At 39.8% G+C, this 24,064-nt stretch overlaps 1 protein-coding gene across 3 annotated transcripts; it reads left to right on the top strand.

Annotated features, from left to right (window-relative positions):
- Positions 1-16: 16 nt before the first annotated feature.
- On the top strand, positions 17-24,064 carry hook3 (hook microtubule-tethering protein 3). 3 transcript variants are annotated; one of them, XM_073477797.1, is made up of 24 exons: positions 17-161; positions 7,260-7,345; positions 7,513-7,585; positions 7,862-7,912; positions 8,104-8,236; positions 8,334-8,401; positions 8,624-8,686; positions 9,272-9,355; positions 12,911-13,074; positions 13,179-13,319; positions 13,610-13,697; positions 13,876-13,989; positions 14,440-14,550; positions 14,816-14,900; positions 15,017-15,086; positions 16,901-17,041; positions 17,425-17,512; positions 18,855-18,889; positions 19,040-19,122; positions 19,244-19,344; positions 19,473-19,577; positions 19,705-19,776; positions 20,903-21,039; positions 22,963-24,064. In XM_073477797.1, the coding sequence occupies exons 1-24, from the start codon at positions 105-107 to the stop codon at positions 22,976-22,978; spliced, it is 2,166 nt and encodes a 721-aa protein (XP_073333898.1). In that variant the 5' UTR covers positions 17-104; the 3' UTR covers positions 22,979-24,064. The 3 variants fall into 3 exon arrangements, with proteins under 3 accessions (XP_073333898.1, XP_073333899.1, XP_073333900.1); XM_073477798.1 differs by lacking the exon at positions 22,963-24,064 and adding an exon at positions 21,215-21,291 and having other exon boundaries at positions 40-161; XM_073477799.1 differs by lacking the exon at positions 22,963-24,064 and having other exon boundaries at positions 40-161; positions 20,903-21,104.

Raw genomic sequence — 24,064 nt, 5'->3', positions numbered from 1 at the left:
TGTGAGAGAGACACCCAGAGAGCGAGAGACCTCGGGAGTACATGAAGCCGACTGTTAACTTCAGGCTCCGTTCACCACACAAAGTCGGTCTACGTTAGGTAACGATGAGTACATTAGAGTCCTTGGATCGAATGGAACTCTGTGAAAGCCTCTTGACATGGGTAGGTGATCAAATGTTAAGTTTTGGGTTTTTTTCCCCCCCACTGACAGCCAGTTCTCCGGCGCCGGCGATGCTAGCGGGCATACGAGGCTAATGCTAGCTGGATGAGCTAGCTCGCTAGCTGAGGTAACGTTAGCAGGCTAGAGAAAAATGACACGGGCTCACGCGGGTTACGTATGCAGGCCAGCTGTTTTAGCTGCTGATGTGTTGCTTGCTAGCCGCCAGCAAACACTACACCCAGCCTAGACTATAATTTTGATTCTGGCTCCATGCTATCGTGTATTTTAGCTAGCTCAACTTTCTTAATGCTCTGCCGTATGTTGTAAGGGGATCAAAAGGCAGACGCTGGCCTTGTTATGGTTCAACGAAGGCTTTTTCCTCTGGATTGAGGATATACCGTTACAGCGATGTGTCTGCTTTGAGTCTGAATTCCTGTCATTGTTGTCCGGTGTATCACTATGTCCGCTTTTCCTTCCCCATCCCTCCTCCTGATCATACATGCCACATAGACGGCAGCTAAGCTAGCTTCCCGAGCTTATATTTATAACGTCAGTGACACCCTAAATCATTCTAGTGAGCGCCTGAAACAGATATTTAAGCTACCAAACGGAATAAGGATTGTAGGATCGCATGTTACCGATCGGTCCATGTTTACATTGTTGAAATCGCTGCAGCTATGTGGCAGGGGCTGGGATGATATCCAGTATTTTTAGCTTAGCTTCTACATGTAGCTTCATCTAAAGCAGAGACATTTGATGTCTGAGGGAGAAAATGCTGATGTGGTTATGAAACCCGAGCTGTACCCAAGCGGTGTCACACTTCTGTTATGAATCTCTGAATTGTAATGTAAACATTCAGAGGGAGCAAAGGCAATAATTAAAGTGACTGAATACACGTTTATGTTCTTCAGCTTGCATCACAAAACCTTAATCAGAACTGGCTGAGATGACATGTGATGAAAACTGTGCATAGGTGCTTCTGTTCTCATAAGAAACTCCTGTCATAAATGTCAGTAGTGTGTAGTGAAAACATGGAAGTGGTGCTGGTGACAGGAGAGCTGAGTACAAGAAAGCATGTGGTCATGTGCTTCCTTACATGCCATGTAATCCTGTTTCAAATCAATTTGTGGATTCCCATTTGTGAAATGCTGAAGTCGGCCTTTCGGAGCTTGTGTTTTTCATGTGAAAATGTGAAAACAAAAACGTCCAGTTTTTGCATAGTGAAGTGAAAACCTTTAAAGGAAAAGATTATTTGGGACAACATGTATTGAATTCACACACAGTTGTGGCCAATCTGCATTCTGTATCTGTCGCCTCCTTCCTTTTGTTGTCGTAGCTTTGCTTATGCAAGACAACCCATGACGGCCTTTTGTCTTGTTCCTAGTAATGATGTGGCTGGCAAACATTCCTCACACACCTGTTAACTGTGAAGTCATCACACCGAGTTTGACTGATTGTCTCCAAAACACATGAGACTGTGTAGACGACCGTTTCTGCTTTAGGCCAGTGCAATGGGAAGGCCACGTGGCTTTGATGTAAGAATACTGAGAAACCTGAATCTCCTTCTCAGTAGTTGGTTATTTAATAGATGTTATATTATATTGACTAATAAATACATTAATAAGAGACTTATATGAAGCCTTACTAAGTGAATACGAAGTCTGTTGGGTTACTAATGGCCGCTTATGACTAACACTGTTGCTCGTCCACATACACGATGTGGTACTCCCCCAAATAATAGGCTTTACTGTTCAAATGATACAATGGCAAACTCTCACTTTTGAATGCAGTGTTCATTATCTTCCCTTTCACAATGAAGACAGTATGTAAAGTATGAAGTACTCCATGGTACTAGTGCGGAAAATCTAACCAACTGGCAACTCATTTTTGATGTGCCTTCTGAGTGTATCTGCATTTATCTGGTGATTGTCGCTTGTTGTGCAAAACCAGTTTGTCTAACAAGATAATGAGATGCAAACGATCAAATGAAATCTCATCGCATTGTAGTCAGTCACTGCACAATAATTACAGTCTTTCCGTTTTTTAACCCACATAAATAGGTTTGTGCCTATATTATTAGATTTGGTGTAGAAGAAGGTTATTGATTTCAGCTGAGCACAGTTATTGCTGTGGCCTAAGCTGCATGAGCTGTGTTGTTATATAAGTTATCAATACACATGTGTATTAATATCTGTTATTTAGGTTGTTTTTTCTTTTACAAATGTGCTTTGCAGCTCAATCATATAAAGTTTTCTTAGAAATTACTGGATATATACATATATATGGAGCAGGACCACTAAAAAGAATCATGTGTGACATGTATGGCTCCCACATGCTTTACATGGAAACGGTGCACTGGGCTTAACATTGCAAAGACAACTAGGTGCATTGGCTGCATTGTGCCATGGTTATTTTTGAAGCACATGTTTTTGCGGCTGAAACCACCTCACCAGGCACAACATGCACATTCATTGTTACTGTCAAAGTTGTACAAGGTCGGTATGTGTTGTGTATTCTTCCTTTTGGGGAAACAGTTACAATCAAACCAAAGAGCTGATGATGATGTAGCTTCACGAGGACATTTGGATGCCCATGATGGTGATAGTTTACAGGGGAAAGTATCCTCTTTAGACTGATCACGTTCATTATAAGTTGAATAAGTTGTGATTACTTTTGCAGCCCATTTCTGCAGTCCTAGTCATGTGACGCAAGCTTTTTCCACAGCTCCACTGCCTTCTTTAGCAACTGTTTCCACAAAACCGTAGGTGTGGATTTCCTTTTTTGACCTCAGTACACCCTGGGAAACTTTGTATGTCCATGCTCATTTGGTTTTAAATGAACCTAAACTGACTTCTAATAGGTTAGAGATTTTGAGGTTTACATCACAGATTTCTTGTGTTTATTTTCCATTTTGGTGCCCTTTGCGTGCTGCGGGAAAATGTTGTCATTACATCAGATTTTGTGCATGTGACTCACATGGCTGAGGGTATCAGGAAATCCATTTTGGCGAAGCATTTCTGGCATCTATTGTACATTCTTTAAGTTCTTAATACAGTGTTTGACATTCTCATTTTTCAATGCAGGTGCAAGTTATAGTGGACAATTCCCATTGTAAACCAGACAGTCTCCATTGAACTCTCTTATCTGCCCTTTTAGCAGATTTCTATGGTTGATGTGATCAAAGCAGACTGACTGTAATCTGGCAAGACAGTGGAGCATTAGTAAATGTTGTTTAAATTCTTCAGTTCACATGATGTTTGTTGTCAGATTAATTGATCATCACATAGCAGGTCACACACACAGATAGACAAACAGGACCTAAGATACTGTGCAGAGATATACCGATGGTACAAGGTCTGGCTCTGTGGTGGACATCCAGTACTCTGAGAAAGCATGTATAAGCTACTTATCCAGCATTGTGCGGTTTCAGTGGAAGTTAAACACGTACTCAGCTGAAAAACAATATGAAACTAAAGCAAAAATAGGCTGATTTACAAAAGCTGAAATATAAGAAAGGTAGAATGAAGACATAAAATTTAATATTACAATTCCAAGCACCAAAATTTAAACGTATGGGTTCAGGTGGACATTGCTGTTGAATTTTTGAGGATTTTTTATGTTGAGTAGCTGTTTAAGCTGTTTTGTGCACTAATGAGAGAGAATACAGAAACTATTATCTCAACAGATGCAGAAGTATCAGTTGACCTCTGTATACTCTGCAGTCAGTGCTTCAAGGTTTAATGATTATGAATATAATCATAACAAGCTAATTTGGACCTGATGTCACAGGGGCAATGGCTTACCACAGAGCTATCATTAAAGAGATCTGATGCTACAAGCAAAATCAATACCGTTTGGAAAGCTTATTAATCCTTCAACTCTGTGGGCGAAAAGCCATTGACATTTAGCCCAGGAACAACAGCTCAGTTTAGAACAAGGCCTGAACTCTCTCCACGGAGAGACATTGATTTCAGTCTTGATGCATTTACCAAATCATTGTAATGGGCAGCTTGATTCAGCCAGCAAATTGTAAATAGACAAGCAGACGATAGATTGTCACGGGCCATTTAATAATATTAAAATACGGTAAGTTTCCTTATATATCTGACACCTGATCAGCACCCAAGGTATCGCAAGTAATTTACCTCGAACACACCATTTATGTGCCGTCAGTTATTCAAAGCAAATCTGGCAAAATCTGGCTTCACTGGCTGATGGCTGGTACCTGCACAAATACCCACACAGCATAAAGCAACTCAACGGCTCTGCTCAGTGACTTTTCAAAAGACATCACATGAGCATACGTTCTGTGTAAAGGCTTTGTAATTCAGTCGTATGTACACTGAGGTTTTTGCAGACCTCACATGCATGTGGAGCGTGTGTGGCCATGACAACCTATTGCTGCTTGGGAAGAATAATGTAGGATGTTCACATGGCTACAGAATGTCAAGAAGGGGATAAATAGTATTAGACTACAAATTGTAGTTGCTCAAGTATCTGGTACAGTGACGGTGACAGATCTAATGCTCAGCTCTGGCCAAAACAGGTGTCAGTTTTCTAACCTGACTTCAAGCACCAGGCATGTTACATGTCAAGGGCTCTGTCTGATAAGCCAATTTAATGCACCATGTTTCACAACAACCTTTTTCATTACTACTCAATCCATTCTAACATGCATTGAAAAAAAGTGCCATCTAGGTATAGACCATTATCGGCCTTGCTGATTATTGGGGCTGAAAAATGTGCTTCATTTGCTCTGACGCAACATGTTTTTCTCTATCCGTCACCACGAAACTGAAGTACCTTAAAATTGTACTCAAAGTGGTTGAGTAAGTTGTACAAAGTTGCATTCCATTACTGATTATTCTAAATTTTGACGCTTGGATTTTTATTTTTAACTCCAAATTCATCCGTATTGGTAGATAAAACATATCTGTCGATACTTTTTCTTTGTTGTAATAGTATCTAAACACAGGAAGTGAGCATGTAACCCACTCTGCCATCACAGGAAAGGGTGTCATCTCGATTGTGCTGTAGTATAAATTTGGCGGTACTGTTCAGCTGACCTGGTGGATAATGATGTGAACTCTGTGTGGGTAATTGAAGCGGGTAAACTTTTCTTTCCACTGCTAGTTGGTGTTATGCAATCAGGGGCATTGTTTTGGCTTTGTGTTGGCTCCAGGCCAGTGGTTGGCTTCAATTACTCGCTGCCCGACTGATACACAGTCTTATGGGTGCTTGGCCCTGGAGGCAAGTTAGTAGAAATCGGAGTGATAATAAAGACATTTTGAGATCAGGTGTGGGCGAGTGTCATCTGTCATACATACATACAGTCATTCAGCAAGTATAAAGGAAGCTTTGAGTGGGAGTTAGTGGTTAGTAGGTTAGAAGTTAAATTTAGCTATTTAGAAAGTTTTAACTGCCTTCCAAATGTTGAATGGGTATTAAACAAGATATAAAGGTGAGGTTAAGGAAAGTTTTGGAAATATTTCGGAACAGACCGTAACTGGTGTTGCAAAGGTCATTTTACAAGGCAAAAGGTTTGAGGCTCAAATTAAAGCAGAGGTGTTACACTTCACCCCAGACTGTGAATATGAAGTAAAACAACAGTTTAAAAGCCTTTAGAAACATTTAAAAAACATTTAGGTCATCTGAATTTCTTATCAGGTGATGGTGTGGATGCTTTTTTGAGTGTCATGTTGCCCTTGTGCCATGTAGAGTTTGTCCTTTGCTGTGTACAGTGTCAAATGTCTTCCTGTCTACTGATCTCGGACTCTGCTGATAAATAATAACACAGGGCTCCTAGATATTTTTTATGCAGCTTATTGAAATGCTGCTCCATGTCATAGATCAAAGGAATTGCTTCTGACTAATCAAAAAAGAAATGATTCAAGCACAGCTCAAGTAAATTCAGCTTTTCTTTTAAACAATTTAAACTGGCTGAAAACAGATTTTGGCAACTCAGTAGTGGGAGATGGTGTGGGTCTTGCACCATGTTTATTTTAAGAAAATGCAGCCAGTAGTTTCATAGCAGTGGATTGAGACAGCACTAAGTGAAATGGTATTCATGCCAACCCAGCACTTGTAGCTGCTTTTCACAGTAAAATTGTTCTGATTATATGTTGGAAACTATGAACATACAGTTTATGTAAATATATGAAAGTCCAGCTGCTGTCGGACTTGAAGCTCTCTACTCAGTTCATTTTAACCCCTGTTACTTCATGTGGATCCAGGGTAAATGCTTCATCTGGTATTCAACCCTTGTCCCTTGTTGATTGGCGATCTTTCAGAGTTTTCGTCCAATCTATTGAATGTCATACTTGTTGCCTTCTGCTCTTGGCAAATCTGTGAAAGAAGGCTTGAGAGCTGCCTCGAAAAGAAAATTGAGAGCGACGGAAACTGTGCAGGCTAAATTTCAACCTCGTCGTTTTCTTCCTGTCAGAATTCCAACATTCCGGCTCTCAATTTCCCCTCTCCCTTTGGCACGTGGACTGTTGGCATGTAGACTGAAAACTATTCACTTCTGTCTGGGCAGCAGACTTCCACTGTGGGGGAAAAAGCGGTAGAGAAGGATATGAAATAGAAATAGAATAAAGACATGCCCAGAGAGGTCGGAAGAGAAAAAGATCTGACAAATGTGATAGCGGTGATGTAAGAGGAACTGAGCCTTGATGACGAGCAAAGTTGAGACAGTTTGCAGGAGCAGTGAGTGTGACTGTGTTTACGCTGACATTCAGAGAGCTACTGTAGAAAGATACCATCAAAATTACAGTCTACAGAGGCTTTTGAATCCTTGTATCAAAACAGAATAAGTTAATGATAAGCTTGAAATACAAAAAGCATAAACTGATGCTGAAAAACAAGAATGCATTACATTAGTATAACAAACTAAAGAGACTAATCCAATTACCGGTTTTAATGTTGTTTACCCTCTCTGACTTCTGATTCACCCAGGACCTGTTAAAACCTTGTGGAAGGGGGTGTAGGAGCTTGTTATGTAATATGTTTGTTGAATGTTGAAAATGCTGATGCAATAAATAAACTGGCAACTTTTATCCTACACCCAGTGCTCAACGTCTGTGTCTCTGTTTGTCATTTAGATCCAGACGTTTGGCGTGGAGGCTCCATGCAAGACAGTAGAAGACTTGACGAGTGGTATCGTCATGGCCCAAGCTCTGCAGAAAATGTACGTTTTCATTCTTAAGGTCGTTGTGTTAGAAAATGCATTATTTGTTTTATTGTTTATTAGAAATATAAACAAAACTTGTCCAAATTGTTTGTGCCTCGTGTATCCACAAAAACACATTTCAGACACTTTTTAATCCCCATTCTCTGGTCCGTCTGAATTTTCAGAGATATAGTGTATTTCAATGATGCTTGGATTAGTAGAATCAAGCCAGAGGTTGGGGACAACTGGAGGTTAAAGGTAAGAATCTGATTTTTTTTTAACATGAGTAGGCATGCATGGTTCCCCCCCAATTGCTGCATGCTATAGCAGACTTTTCCAAATGTAAATGAACACCGTGTTTATTCAGAAATGATAATTATGTGTTGGCACTGCATGTTACTTATGACTCAGGTGATCCAGCTCTGTTACAGTTTAAAATATGGATGTATTTGATGTTGGCTTATCATGTTAACTTATCTTAACCCTTTTGTAACCTGTAGCACTTACTTTACATTATTTATTTTTTTGTTTCAGATCAGCAATCTAAAGAAAATTCTTAAAGGCATCCTGGACTATAACCAGGAGGTATGAAGAATCAACTGTATTCATTTAGCAATGAGGCCTGATCAGTACACAGCATCCACATTACATAAGTATTTGTTGTGTTGCTGGTACAGAGAACTTGTGACTTAATTCCTTCCCACAGACCACGATAATCCAATTTTCATAGAATTAAATAATTGGATTAATTTTGGAGACCTTTCGTCCCTGTCTAGATCCTCGGTCAGCACATCAATGACTTCACATTACCAGACGTTAACCTCATCGGAGAGCACTCTGACGCAGCAGAACTTGGGAGGATGCTGCAGCTTATACTGGGCTGTGCTGTCAACTGTGAACAGAAACAAGGTGCATATCCCATACTGTGTGTGTGTATTTATCAATGTGTGTGTGTGACGCTTGATTTTAGCCCATAATGTTGCCTTTCTCTCTGTGCGTTCTCTAGAATACATCCAGACCATAATGATGATGGAGGAGTCAGTGCAGCATGTTGTCATGACAGCCATCCAAGAGGTGAACTATCATGCTATTTAGACCTCTCAAATTAACTGCAGAAAATAATTGATTGATAAGCAGAATACGGTGGGATTGGTCAGGTAGAGATTTTTAACAGAATCGGGGTTGTGGGGAGGATTACCAGTAATCCTGTGGGAGTCCAGAGGTACAGGATTGACATAAACCAAGGTGCAACTTAACTTCTTCCAACCACTAACCTTTTTATGTCTGTTTCTGTAGCTGATGAGTAAAGAGACGCCAGTGACGGGAGGAAATGACTCATACGTGGATCTAGACAGACAGGTACGGAGGCTTTGTAGGCGCTCACTGCGGTGCTGTCAACCGAATCGAATTCAAGAAGGAACATGCTCTGTGGATTTTACTGATAGCTAACTTGTACATTGTTACTGTGTGAAACTAAAGCCTTTCCATGTTTTTCATACTATCAGGAAGTATTTAAGTTTAAATGTAACTGGAATTTTAAGGTACGATATTGAACATTCCCATGGCAAACTCACCCTCCAGTATCAGTACTTTCTTTTCCAAATCTCAACACCAGTGTCATTTCAGTCGAAGCAGTCACCATAAAACATGCCACAGATCTCCCCCCTCATCTGTCACCCTCCTACTTCCTGGCCACAGACCTGTAAAACAGCTGGATCTGTGGAACAGCTAGAGTCAGCTGAACCGCTATGAAACTGTGCCATAAATACTGTGTAAAACATCTTACACTATTTTTTGGATAATTGTATTTGTATATGCCTTGATCCAACATATTCTTGAGATGTAAATGAGTGTTTCTTTAGTCTCATCCAAGTACACAGGAAGTCATGTGGAAATTAAATGAAATCTGCAGGGTTTTTATTTGTTGTTTGCTTGTGTTCTCAGCTTAAGAAGACAGCAGAGGAGCTGAATGATGCTTTGGCCACAAAGGAAGAGATCTCCCAGAGGTGTCGTGAGCTTGACATGCAGGTTGGTTTAAGGCAGTTGTAATCCTTCATGTTCAGGCTATTTAACTGCTGGATTTGTACATCATAGAGCAGTGTGCTATTCTTATTTTGTGTCTCAAGAACCTAACCGGAAAGACGTAACACTACCAGTGGGTCTGGCGAGGTTGTAGAGGTCAGTTAGTTCAAGACTCAGGATTTATCTTTATTGTCATTAGACCCAGCTACAACGAAACTTTGTTTGGCATTGTCTCTGTAGTAAAATAAAAGACATCTAACTGGAAACAGAATGTAGAAAAAAGACAAATAAATAAAAGCTAAAAATTGAACAGTCAAACAATAGTGGGGAGGTACAGAGTGTGTCTTGAGGCTAATTATGACAGTGACTCATTTTGTAGTGGGTGGGTATGAGAATAATTGACATTTAGTTGGAAAATATTATTATTTGTGGCCGATTAATTATTCATGGACCAGTTGATCTGTGTATTGAAAGTGCTGAAATTGAAATTGTAGAAGTTCAAAAGCGTCAGAAATATTAATAAAATATCAGTATCATTAGGTTAAAAGCTGCTCTGTTGAGTGTGGGGCATTATAAGTCAGTCGTGAGCAGAGATGATTGTGTTAAGATAAAACAGTTAGAAAGTGAGAAAACTAATCAGAAATATCTGAATAGAATTTAGTGGTTCCATATCTAAAAGCCTGAGCATATTGTAGATAAATAAATACTTTTTTACAGTAACTGTATGGTTTGCATTAATGTAGTTGATAGTTAATTAGGTTGAATATATTCAAAGTATAAAGAAGAATCACATGGTATGAACGTGCAGTATTCCCACAATCCACCCGATTAAAAGCTGTATTCTTACTTTTTCTTCTACGTTCTGTAACTTCTTTACTATCTAACTGATTTTTGTTACTCTTCATACTTTTACAGCTATTTTTTGGTTACACTTTAAAACAGCTCCCTTTTTGTTGCATAATTACATTGTATCAAACCAGATACTACTCATTGACCTTTACTGTACTTATTTATTTGCTTTTCAGATTGTTGAATTCAGTTTCACTTCACAGTAATAAACCTTTGCAAAATGGAGAACAATACACTCGCTGTATCCATCTTTATAGAAGTTGTTAATAATGCACATATTCATTTTTACATTAACATAAATGCTAATGTCACAGTTATTGCACAAAAACCAAGCTGCAATTTACAGTGTGACCTGCTCTTCTCTTCTGTGTCCTCTTATTTCCTGACTTTTTCAACACTGTGTGCCTTGCTTTAAAGGCCCTCCATGTCCAAGAGGAGCGTGATAGACTGAGGTTAGAGTTTAATGAGCTAGAAGAGAGGGTAAATCCAAACTTTCTTTTCTTTCTGTCTTTTTTTCCATCCATGGTTTGTGGTGTGTCTGAAAGTCCTGGATTTTTTCTCAGTCTGCTTGCTCCAGCATCCCCTTTGGAATCCAGATTCCCCCTATCCTGACTATGTGTGCATGTGTGTGTACACGTTTGTGCACAAGTGTTTGTGCACACGTATACACGTGGTCCTCTTGGGGCACAACTGCAGTTTTGTGTGGGCGTCAGTTGTCACCCCTTCACTAATAACCCTCTGCCTTTAAAGTTGGTGTGTTTCATGCTTTCTCACAGCAACAGTAGATAGAGGGGTTAACACCTTGGCTTTTGGACCCAGGATAGAAGTGTTGAAGATATATTTACACATGCTGTTTATTATTCATATATCATTTTACTACTTTTGAGAAGTTTTGAGGAGCAATCAGCAGCACCATTGCATCTATTAAGTATGTTTTTAGGAAACAGTCTTCTGATTTTGAAAACAAAACAGCTGAGTTTCACTAATTTTGGCATTCCTGATCCGGTCTTTTATGCAACACAGGCTTGTTGCAGTGAGAGAATTTTCACACTGGTGCAAGATCTCCCAGAACGCTCTAACATAACAGTGTTACTGACATTTAAATTGCATACTGTTCGTTTTACACATAAGAGTGTTAGAATATTTAAGTACCAACATTGCATTATGTAGCACTGTAGTGGCTTACAAACAACACAAAATAAATGGTGCAAAGAACTTTCTAAAGGTGTTACAATAGTTCATTGTATCGAGTCTAGATCCCTCAGGCTTACCAAATTAAAATACAAGCGATTCAAAAATATGAACTTCCTTTGACATTGAAGTCAACACAAGTCTGTACAGAGAAGCAGACAGAATATTAAACCCAAAATCAGCATGTTGTTTATTTATATTACCATGTATAGTTGTCGGTTGAAAATATAAGCTCTCAACATACCGTACTATGACCTCCAGACTGTACTCAGCTGAAGTACTTCAGTACATTTATTGACTGTAAACCTGTCGTGTTGTCACATTAAACTGCGATTCACTGTTTTACATTTCATGTTCCTCTGAACAGAAACTGTCAGCCCTGCTGTGTGTTTATCTCTGTCAGCTTGTTAAGCCAAACACACTGCAGAACCACTGGCCGCTAACAGCTAACTAGCTCTTCTACTGTCGATTTCAACACAGAGTTGTTGTTCACGATGTAGTGAGAGGGGGTAAAAATGATCTGCGCCCCGCTTTGACAAGGAGTTGACAGCATCCTTTCAGATTTTAATTTGTCATATAGTTGGTGCTTAGTTTGGTTTGTCATTTGCTAATTGATAGTTATACATACATTCATAATGGCTACATACAAGAATTCCTTTTCGTCCTGGAGGGGGTAAATCTCTGTTCCTCCCAAACACATTTTCTATCGTCCCTGGCACAACGGGATGCTGTTAGTCTCAAGCCCTGCCTTCTTAATTACTATTATTATTTAGTTTATATGGATGTCCCGTTTGCCAGTGTCAGCTCATGTTAAGATAGTTTTCCGAAAAACTCAGAAAAGGCTCAAGGCTTTTTCTTTTAAATCAAGAAGTAAGAAGGGTTTTTGACTTGATCCTGGCAAACTCTTAAACAATCAGCGTTGAGAAATTGTGGTCTGTCGTAATGCCTGGCAAATGATAAGGGCTTAATTATCGTAGTAAGTAGTAATTATTATGGCAGCCCAATAAAAAAGCAGCTTATGCTTTGCTTCGTGTGGAGTTTGATACCCTGTCTATCACATTAAGAAGGCAACATCAAACCATATGTAGCCCTCTTTGGTCTGTTGGAGTTTGTTGGTTTGCCTTGTTGAAGTGTGTTTGATGTGTGCCTGCTTTATTACCAAAATTGATGCTGCAGTGATTGTGAATAACTAAACGGATTTAATGCATTTTTGTAGCTTGAGAGATAAAATTTGAAGGTTTTCAGTGTAATTTCTTCTAACTTGTTTCCCTTCTCTGTCTCTCTTCTTTCTATCTTGACATCCTTTACATCCCTCTCCACACCTGCTCTCTTTTATCCTTCTGTCCTCCATGTCATCCCCATTTTTCCCTTTGTTTATCACATTTTTTTGTCATCCAAATCCCTATCTTCTCCCTCCTCACCCAATTCCACATATCTCACTGCTCGGCCATTTCTTTCTACTCCTTTTTCTTTTTGCATTTCCGTTCTTTGCCCCCCTTTTCGTCATCTTCCCTCCCACAGGTGGCAGCACTGCAAGAGGAGAAGAGCAGTTTGCTAGCAGAAAACCAAGTCCTGATGGAGCGACTCAACCAGTCTGACTCCATAGAGGATATAAACAGCCCCGCAGGACGAAGACACCTCCAGCTGCAGACACAACTGGAGCAACTACAGGAGGAAACCTTCAGGTATGGAGCTGCTAAAGGGAGAGAGATATTGTCATGTAAAAAGCTAGAGTTGAATTGACTGATGCTGATGTTAAAGATGATTAATGTTGCCACTTCTTCTTTAGGTTGGAGGCAGCAAAAGATGACTACCGGATCCGTTGTGAAGAGCTTGAAAAAGAGCTCTTGGATGTGAAGTCACAGAATGAAGAGCTCACGTCACTTGCTGATGAAGCCCAGTCTCTCAAAGATGAGATGGATGTCCTCAGGTAAGATGGGGACACAAAATCCTGGCTCTCAACATTATGTGATTAGCTGAGTTAAGCAAATTAAACTAAACAGTAAACGAGAAAAGAGATTCAAATCATTTTTTGTAAAAATCTCATCGAGCCTCAGAGAATCACAAGTTTTAATGTTAAGACATGTTAAAGATGACAAAAGACAAATACATGTATTATTGAACCACTATCCTGTGATAACCAGAGCACAGTAAAGCTTCCCCTCTTTGTTTCCTTCCTGGTTGCAACATCACAAAATAAAACTGTTGTTTCCGTCCCAGGCATTCTTCAGACAAAGTGTCAAAGCTGGAGGGCACAGTGGAACACTACAAGAAGAAACTGGAGGACATGGGACTCCTCAGGAGACAGGTACACAGTCGCACACAGACAACAGCAACAACTTACAGTACACAGTATCCAGTGGCTTGTAAGAAACAACACATACTTTCCGATTAATCACTCCTGTTTTAGTCTAACAACTGGCAACATTTGTATATCTACGTTAGAGGGCACAAATGAAGCTTACATTTCTGTCACTATATCCCAGAATAAGCTCATGGAGGAGAAGAACACAGTGTTGGTGCAGACCAACGTCGGCTTGGAAGAAGAGCTACGAAAGGCGAATGCTGCCAAGGCCCAACTGGAGACATACAAGAGACAGGTACCCAACCAACAGCTTTGTTGAGGTTCACATAGAGCTGCAACAAATTATCAAGTATTCGATTAGTTGTCAACTGATCTAATTGATTAAATCAATTGACTTTTTCGATAATCAGTCGGTTTTAGTACCTTTTTTTTAAGAAAAAGAATTCAACATTCTAAGAAGATTTTCTGGTTTATTTGCTCCTCTATGACAGTAAACTGAATATCTTTGGGTTGTAGACAAAACCAGATATTCATGGAAGTCATATTTGGCTTTGGGAAACACCGATCAACATTTGTCACTGTTTTCTGACATTTTATAGATCTAACAACCGTTCAATTAATTGAGAAAATAGTCCAGAGAATAATTGAAAATTAAAATAATCATTGGTTGCAGCCATGCACATGCAATAATATGTGAATGTACAGTGTATTTATATTTTTCATTAACTTCTCTTTGTCTGTACAGGTGGTTGAACTTCAGAACAGACTGTCAGAGGAGTCTAAAAAGGCCGACAAGATGGAGTTTGAGTACAAGCGTGTCAAAGAGAAAGTGGACTCCCTACAAAAAGAAAAAGATGTATGTACAGTTTACTTTTATTAATATAAGTACTGGTACACTGTAGTAGTTTCCTCTTTAACTGTACAAAAAGATAAATATCCCCACATACAGTACATGTTCTCAGTTCTATTTTAGATGAAATCAGATGCATCAAAACCAGAGCAGTAACTTTAATTTAGCATTTTGTACAGCAAGTAAGAAGAAAGTAAGACCAAAGGCTGTAAATAACTCCTAGAGCCATATTATTCAAAGTCAATCACACATTTTTTCTCTTCCTCTATAGCGTATGCGGACAGAAAGAGACTCTCTGAAGGAGACTATTGAGGAGCTACATTGCGTCCAAGCCCAGGAGGGACAGCTTACATCAGGTAAAATTGTCAAAATATGAGCAGCTCAACTTGGCTTTTCTTTTTAGCCACAGTGTTATTCAGTCAAGCCTAGATTGTTGGGTTTACCCTGTGGATACGGTACTGTCTTGTTCCAGGTTTGTTCCCGCTGACCAGCAACGATGGCTCTGATTCACTGGCTGCTGAGATCACCACCCCGGAGATTAGGTATGACTTTCGAACTGCATGTTTTGTTTCACTTTGATGATCTTCAGAAAAAGAAAGAGAAGGTAGACCTGAAATAGACCTGATGGAATCAAATCAGTTTGTCTAATTTATATTCGGCTGGTTAGTTATGGGAGGCTGCGGTTCGGTTGTCAGAAGCGCAGTATTTCATTTTTATGCATTCCAAACACATATCAGTCAAGAAGACTAGAATTTGACAGATGCTTTACAATGACAGGGGCAGACAGCTTGATCCTTTGCTCATTTTGTGTGTCTGCGTTGGCTGCTGTGCACTTTGTAGCCAGATGGTGTTTCTAGCTGCTTCCTCTTGCTCAGTCTGCTGTTTAAAGGTAGATGAGTTTGGCCTAAATAGAGCCGTCTCTGTAGCGAGTTATGTAATAGTTGTGTGTGAGTTACATCAGCCAGACCGCTGCTTTCCAAGAGGGCTGGGTTTTCTGCTGCCAGCGTAGCGTGCCTTGTGGACCAAGAAAAATGTGGATTTACCTTAAAATCCTAATCCTCTAAAAGCTTCTAATTGGAAAAAAAACCACATGGTTTAACCCGCTCCAGACTATCCTTTACCCTCTAGAGGTAGAGTAATGAGAAAGCTGTTGTGCCCTGAGGTGATGTCATATCCTGCAAGCTTTGAAAATGGAAGTAAGATGTTGCAATAGTGACTTTTCCTGTGAGACCTTTTATAAAGTAGAGCTGTGTGTGAAATACAGAACGCTAACTGGGTGTCTTGGGGATTAATTCTCATCGATTTATGTCTGTTGGCCGTCAGTTTATCTGTCAACAGTGAGTGTGGAAACCTGAAATCTTTTTTGCTAAATTCAACCTGTTGCTTTAGAAGCTGCATCTGGGATTCATTTGTGTCCGTCACTTTTCTCTAAACTATAAAACAGCCAGAACAACAGCTGGAAATGTAGTTTTTCTCTCTCAGCCTGTGGCAGAGTAGGAATCAGAACTCCATTAGAAGAAATCTGGTCATGTTGGTGTCATATTTTATCCAGTAAGCTGTATTGGAACCTCTTCTCAGGTCTTCCTTTGCCTTCTCTGGCCTAACGTCTGCCGGCGAGCAGCTGAGAGTTTGTCTGGGAACATTTAGTGAGTTCCTCAGTTGGAGAGGAGTCAGCAGCCACACCCTGAAAAAACAAACAGAGACAGACTGTGCTCAACGCTATCATACAGCAGATCCAAGCTTATCTGTTCTGTAGTTGAAGTATCAGATACGTCCTGCCCTGTCCCACTGTACAGCTCTGCCTTTTGTACCTTTTCTCCTCTGTACTGTGCATAGTGCTCTATTTTTCTGCTCTTATTTTATGATGCAGAGAAAATGTGTAAATGGGAAACTGAAAGTGGGTGGTAATTCAGTTCGAGTAGAGAAGTAGAGAAGAGAACCACACTGTTTAGTGAAAGCTATATGTCCTCAAACTTGCTTGTACTGTGTGTATTTAACCTGCAACCACTACAAATATAAACCTATAAAGCTTTCACAACACTGTTGTAAGGACTTCATCGACCCCTCAGGACTGCTGAGAGGAAACATAGGTACTGGAAAAAGTGTCTGCATTAATGCAATCATGCAGTCCTTACAGAGCAGGGTTAGGGACAGATATACTGTTTTACACTGGTGGTTTATTTCATTTTTATCCATGACCATATGATGAATAAATCATATAATTAGGTGAGTAATGTATGGGGTCGGCGAGTACAGGTGAATAACAGTCAATAGTGGAGGTTTTTTCAGATGTATGTGATCAGTTATTAGTTATTATAAATTAAAACTTGCTTGTGTCCTATGTGTGTTTTTACAGAGAACATTTGATCCGTCTTCAGCATGAGAACAAGATGTTGAAGCTGGCCCAGGAGGGATCGGACAACGAGAAGATCGCGCTGTTGCAGAGTCTACTGGAGGATGCCAACAGAAGAAAGAATGAACTGGAGACGGAGAACAGGTCAGCAAAGAGCACAGAAACATTTAGCTTAGCAGCAAATAACATTTGGAAAAACACTTCTTCATTTTTCTCACTTGTGTTCAATATCTCATTAAAGTTTAATGAGAATAGAGCAAAGAGAATACTTTACTTCCTAGAATCTTTTGGTCTATTCATGCAGTTTTAAAAGTTCAATGTGGGCAGATTGTGTTTCCCTTTGTTGGAACGTTGGTCAGTCTCCCTTTCATTTCCCCACAAAGATTTTCTTGATTTATCCTGAAATTTCAGTCAATGACCCTTTAGCCAGAAGCTTTCCTCTCTGATGCTTTATCCACCTCTGTGTGGTTTGCAGTTTGCTCATTGCTCTGATCTCGTCAAACTGGTCTTCTGTGCTTTTGATCTAGGCTAATCAACCAGCGCCTGATGGAGGAACAGAGTCAGGTGGAGGAGCTTCAGAAGTCTCTTGAAGAACAGGACTCCAAGGCAGATGATGTAAGTAATGAATGTAATTAAGAAGGTTTATGTGTGCGAGAGAGCTTGCATGCATATTTAGCGCCATATTTCATGAGCTTATATGTGTCTTTGTCAAATAATTAATCATAATTTAAAATGCTACTCTGGTTCTGTTCATGACAGCCTGTGTAGATTTTGCATCCCATCACCAACATTATATGTCTTACTTTAATGATCTGTCTTTTTCACTCAAAATAAATCGAATGTAATCTTATTTACAGTGTTTTATAGACACAGTAGCAGTTTACAAAAACAAGTACACAATGCTTAAATGAATGGCAACACTGTAACAATTATGGAGGAACTGCTTAGGAAGACATTTAATCCCGGTAGAATTATCAGTGCAATTTGAGTCATGTGGTCATAGAGCTGGTGTGTCAAACATCAGGTTCAAAGCTGGGAAAGACACCTTGACAGATCAAAACCATCCACACATGGCAGGTCTGTGTTTCTTGCCAATCAGTAAAATACTTGTGCATTTTCTTTTCAAATAACGCTCCCACTGTCAGACTATAGTAAGTATAACTTTGTGATTCATGACTTTAGAGGTGTTTGCTTAGTTTCTTGACTTCCTGAATCAAATGTGTAGCAACTCAGAATGTAATGAATTTAAAAATGGTGCATGAACATCATGCACACAAAAACATAAAATAAGACTTTCAAAAAACTAAACAGTTTCTTTGCAAATTAAATTTACTTCTTGGCCAGAATCACCTCAGTAATCACTGGATTTTAACCTGGTATTGAGCCTTTGAAACACTGAGTTGCTACACACAAGTAAGAGGTAGTTTTTCCTTTCGGGATTCTGAATTTTCCTGCTAGAAGTAGAGAGGCTTTTAATTATTTCCTACCTGATGAAACCCAACTGTTCTGGCTCTTTGATGCCATCTGATTTGTAGTCGAGAAATGCTCTTTAGATGATTTTGCTGCACACCAACTTGGACACCACATGGACTGGTACTGCCTATGCATACAAAACAACACTCAAAAAAAAACACTTACTTTAAATTAGAGAAGTGTTGTGTAAATAATTCTTTGTGACTATCCAACCTGGAAAATCCTGATAGTACTCTAATAATAACCTTTTCCAAACTGTCTGCATCTGTTCTACACCTCCCTCTGTTGGATGAGAAGGGAAATACAAAGTGGCAGTTGATATAGAAATGAAGAAGACAAGTCCTGCATTTATCCAACAGATTGTCTCTTTGAATGTTTCTAGATTGTTTGACGATTTTGAAGTTGCATCTGTGGTATATGTTGTAATTATAATGTTGTGATGTTATGTTATAAAACATATCCTTTCCATATGGTCTTTTTTCAGTCTTCGATTCTGAAGAAGAAGTATGAGGAGCACATGTAAGTTATCGTCTTAGAAACCCAGAAATATGTTTTTCTGGGTCAGGATAACATAAAACCTGTTTTGTTCTCTTATGTTACATGAAATATTAGACAAAACTAGTCCTAAAAAACCCATTTGTGACGTTGGTGCTTTGTACTCTTCATCAGGGAGAAACTACGAGAGTTGAACAACGAGTTACTCAAGAAAAACTCCTTCATCGACGAAATGGAGCCTAAATACAACGCCAGCTGTGAGTTTGAACCCATTCTTAATGTGTGAAGTGCAGCTGAAGCCTGTTGACCTCCATCCTCTCTAGCCATCTGTTCTTATCATTTTTAACAAAAACAAACTTTTATGTTGCTCCCTCTCAGCTCAACGAGTGGACGAGCTGGAAGAGGCATTGAAGAAGAAAGATGAAGACATGAAGCAGATGGAGGAGAGATACAAGAAATATCTGGAAAAGGCCAAGAGCGTGAGTATAGTTTTATTAGCAACAACAGGTGACCTACCTTTTGCAGAGTGTACTCTAACTATGATGCTTGCTGTAGGTTTGAGTCAGCAAGACGATGTACATAATGTAATTGAATGAATCCTCTCCAGGTGATCCGGACCCTGGACCCCAAGCAGAACCAGGGCTCGGGTCCGGAGGTCCAAGCCCTGAAGAACCAGCTGCAGGAGAAAGAGAGGATGTTACACTCACTGGAGGTAATCAAGTGTTCAAATGTTTTAGCAAGCAAATGCAGTGGACTCACAGCTTGTAGCTCAATAGGATTAGCTTAAAAAGTACTTGAATTGCTTAATTTTTTTTAACTTTGTGTTTCCCTATAAACAGAAAGAGATGGACAAGACAAAAGGCCAGAGAGATTACGAGGAGAAACTGATCGTGTCAGCCTGGTACAATATGGTAAGAAGGACCTGCACAGCCTTGTCACCACTTTGACTGGTGTGCCATGTTGACTGTGGCACATGCTAATGTGCAGCTGAGATTTTAGGTGAAGGAGAGTAAAATTACACTTGTCTTAATAAGTATAAGAGGCAACAAGGATTAGTCAATTAAAGCATGATTAATTGGCAACTATTTTGGAAGCAGTTAATCATTTAAGTGATTTTTCACAATAAAAATGCGATGCAAAAATGTGATTGTTCCAGCTCTCAAATGTCAGATATTCCCACTTTTCATGGTCTAACATTATAGTGAACTGAATATTTTCTGCTTTTGGACTGCTGGTCAAACAAAAAAAGACATTTTTTGTTCAGAAAAGGCAAGGGTAGGAGCACTTCCTAGACTCAAATTGAATTTGTTAGAGGTGTTCTTTGGATAGGGATACATGTAGACATAAGATATTCAAGAAAACTCCAAGGCACTCCTGTTTAAACTATTAAAATGAATTTATTGTCATGGTATGGTCATGTCAGACCTTAAAAACAAATTCAGACACATAATGTCTTCATCAGGGAGTTTGACTCCCTGACAAAGGCTAATGTAAATAACCATGAGTTAGAGTCTTAAGAGGTCAGAACATTAATGGACAACCTAAAAATGGCAGTTCTTTGTTTGTTTGTTTTTGTTGTTGTTTTTTTAAGGGAACACCATTTGCTTTTGTGTGTAGACTTTAAAACTTTTGATGTTTTTGTAATACCCCTTTCTTGCGCAGACACAATATTGTGAGTCCTGATCACTCATGAATCATGCATAAAGGTGTTTTAACCACTAGAGGGCAGCATATGCTTTTCTATAAGCTTTAACAGTGTTTGCGCTATTAAACATTTGATCAATAGCTGGTATTAATAATGTTCATGAGTTGTTAAATCGGCACTAATATTGTGTTTGACTGAATTTGCTTTCTCATGCATCAAGATCAGTGGAGTGATGGCAGCTAATTCTCTTCTTGTTCTTTAACTACGTGTGTCAGAGCAGCTTAGTGCGCCTGTATAAGCTCATATTGCTCTGACTCTCCATCTTACTTAGCTGTTATACTGATAGTGACCATTAAGAACAATAATAAGACTTCCTCTGTATCTTTTCCCAGGGTATGTCTCTGCAGAAGAAGGCAGCTGAAGACAGACTTGCCAACACCGGCTCTGGTCAGTCGTTCCTGGCCCGGCAGAGACAAGCCACCAGCACACGCCGCTCCTTCCCAGGCCACGTCCAGCCAGCTACCGCAAGGTAGATGGAAGCAGGGCAAAAACATATTGCGACAAACTACCTTACAAACCCCCTGAACTTGCATACAGTAGATGTGCCTTTTTGAGGCGCTCTATTTCCATTCATTTCTAATGGACGTTCTTGTTTCCCTGCATTCTGCCTATTGATTTTCTTTGTTTTTTTCCTTCTTGATCAGATCCATGAGGTAGAGATGCCAGACAAGGCTGCCCAAATCTTGCACCACTTTTTTTGTCCCGACTAAGCATATTTTCCCCTGACTTCCCGTGATGCCAGACTTCTACCCCTTTTTCACACCCCAGCATATTTGATAGGGCCTGTCTAATCACTCCAAACACCCTCTCTTCCTCCCTCTCAACCACTGACTTCCTCAACCTGCACTCTGTGGCAGACATTTGGCAGGCAGGTAACCCCGAGGCCGAGGCAGAGAAGAATGGGATCCTCCTCTTAAGTTACTGTCATTTTGTTTAGAAGAACTACTCTGCCTGTTCATGCAGTATTTATGCACATCTCTACCTGTGATAGCGTTTGCGGTTCATCTTGTTTTTTGACTGGAGTTGTCAGATTTTCTTATGATGTAGCTTTCAGCAGGCAACCGCAGGTTTCACTTACATGTGTCAATGTTAAACATGGTGATAAGTTGCTCTTCTGCCATGTCATTATGTTTAAATCAGTGAATTTACATCAACAATGAGCAAAGACACTGAGACATAGGAAGATGTATAGTCACCACATGTAAATGTTTCATTTGCTTGCTAATTCGTCTGAATGATCCTCTCATAGGGCGATTTGGGAATAAACAGCAATAACTGTGAGTGAAAAATAAGTTCCCCGAGAATAGAAGGCTTCAGCTGCTGAAGCTGTTTCAGAAGTTGCGGTTTCAAACTAGATAGATTGTGGCGAAGATCAATGTGCTCAACAAACGTATAGACTGCTTTTAGTTATCTGTCTTAAAGAGCCATTGTCGAACAAACTGGGAAAGACTTCAGTTCACATGGTTTTAGCATTCACCAGCATTCACCAGGTTGTCTAAGACAACAGCGTATGTGCCATAGTATGAAATTAAAATGTTTTTACCACAGTATTTGGTCAATATTATCGTTGCAATACTGCAGGCTTCCCTCCTCACACTACACAGAAAAATGCGATTAGGGAAAATCTGGTCATGAGATAGTTGTTGAGTAATGTAGCTGGGTCTGGGATTAGGTTTGTTGATCCACTTTTATTCAGTGTAGCTCATTGAAGTGGATTTACTTCCCCTATCATTTTCTTGCAGTAAAAATGTTTTTCAGTGTGTTTAAACGGGCATTATGTAGTTTTGGAGCAGAAATTCAAAACTTTGAATATGTACAATATTAATGAGGAAATAATACAAACTCAGAAATATTTCTTTTTTTCCATAACTGAATACACAAGCTGTTCTCAGAGGAAAATAAGGTCCCCAGACTGTTGTGAGCTAGAAAGGTGGCAGGGTCCGCCAAATATGTCCAAACAAAGTAAAACAGAATTAAACTGTTTGTTTATTCAGCATGAAAACGATTTGTGTATTTAGTTTGTTTGGGCATAAAACAAATCAGCCTATGAAGATCTTACTCTTCTGATTAAAATTTCTTTCCCAAAAACTACATAGTGCACCTTTTTAAAGGTGTTTTAAAAAACCACTACACAGGAGTGCCCGTGTCACTTTAAATAGGAATCTTGAATGCTTGTTGCAGGTGTTCCTATCCTCTCTTTAACCCATTTTCCTCCATTCTGTTTACGTCGTCCTTGTTTTTATGGCACATCATGACCGATCTCCTAATAACATGATGGACTGTTATAAGCCTGCAGATTAACCTTGTTCACTTGCTGTCTATGTGTTCAGAACTCCAGGCAAACAGGCCCCGCCGTCTCACCATTATCTCTCTCTCTCTCCTCCCCCAACAGCAATGTCACTGCATGACTGGCACACCAATGAACCAATGAAACAATGGCCTGTCTTTGGCCAGGCTGAGGCACACGATGCATGAACTACCTGCCTGTCTACTGTTTTGCATGACTTTGCATTGACTCGAGCCTGCGAATAACCAGCACAGCAGCAGCAGCGGCAGCATGAGCACTAACAACCCTCTGCAGTGTCATGCATTGTTACCTCCAGACAAGCCTGAGGAGGGATGGGGTCAGAAACAAAGCAAACCCTCACCCTCCTGCTCCCAATTAATCTCCTCTCCACCCTTCCAGCTCCTTACTACTCATGTTCTCCTGCTCTTTGTTATCCTCGCCATTTCCCTGTTCTCCTCTCCTCCATCTCCCCTCCTCACTCTTCATGGACATGCCTGCTTGTGCTTCCACACTCAGTCTGTTACAATTCAATCTGTGCTACAAACACCTCGGACAGGGACACAATATCGCAGTTGATCTATTAACAAGCCTTTTCTGTAGTACTTCTGTGTGACTTGGCGTGGGCTGGCTGCTACAGGATACCTCAGTGACATATTTTTTCACATATCTGTTTGTATTTACATAGTAGGAGGAGAGCTGGCATCAGTGTGAGAGAATAATTTGAGAGGTGTAGTCTGCATAATGAGGAGTCAGCTCCCCTTTAAACTTGAAAGTGTGTGTGTCTCCTGCAGTGGTTCTTCCCAGCTTCTCCTCAACATGTTGCTAGATGGCATCATTAGAAGTGGTTTTACCTCAAGTATTAGCGAGTACAACAAGTTTAGGACTAAAGGAGAGCTTACGGGGCATTACTGTGTTGGCCTGTAGGCTTTTGGAGAGTTTGCATTTGGAGCATAGGATGGCAAAATAACTTTTTTTGATGAATAACATTGTTACGGATATGATTTATACAGGATAAAAGCCCCCTTTAAGCCTACTTGCAATTTTTCTTTAGATGGAATTTAATAACGGCGTATATATATTCCTCCATAAAATGCTCATTTGATACTAATCTATATTCTGTCTCTAATGTCGGCTGTAGTGTTATTTGTCTAAGTAGCAAATAACGTGATTCTAACTGAGCTGCAAGAAATTTGATTAAATCATTGCC

The sequence above is a fragment of the Pagrus major genome, chromosome 12 (genome assembly GCF_040436345.1).
Source record: "Pagrus major chromosome 12, Pma_NU_1.0".
NCBI classification, from domain to species: Eukaryota; Metazoa; Chordata; class Actinopteri; order Spariformes; family Sparidae; genus Pagrus; species Pagrus major.
Note: the sequence above shows the minus strand (reverse complement) of the source record. Positions and strands in the feature narration are given on the sequence as shown.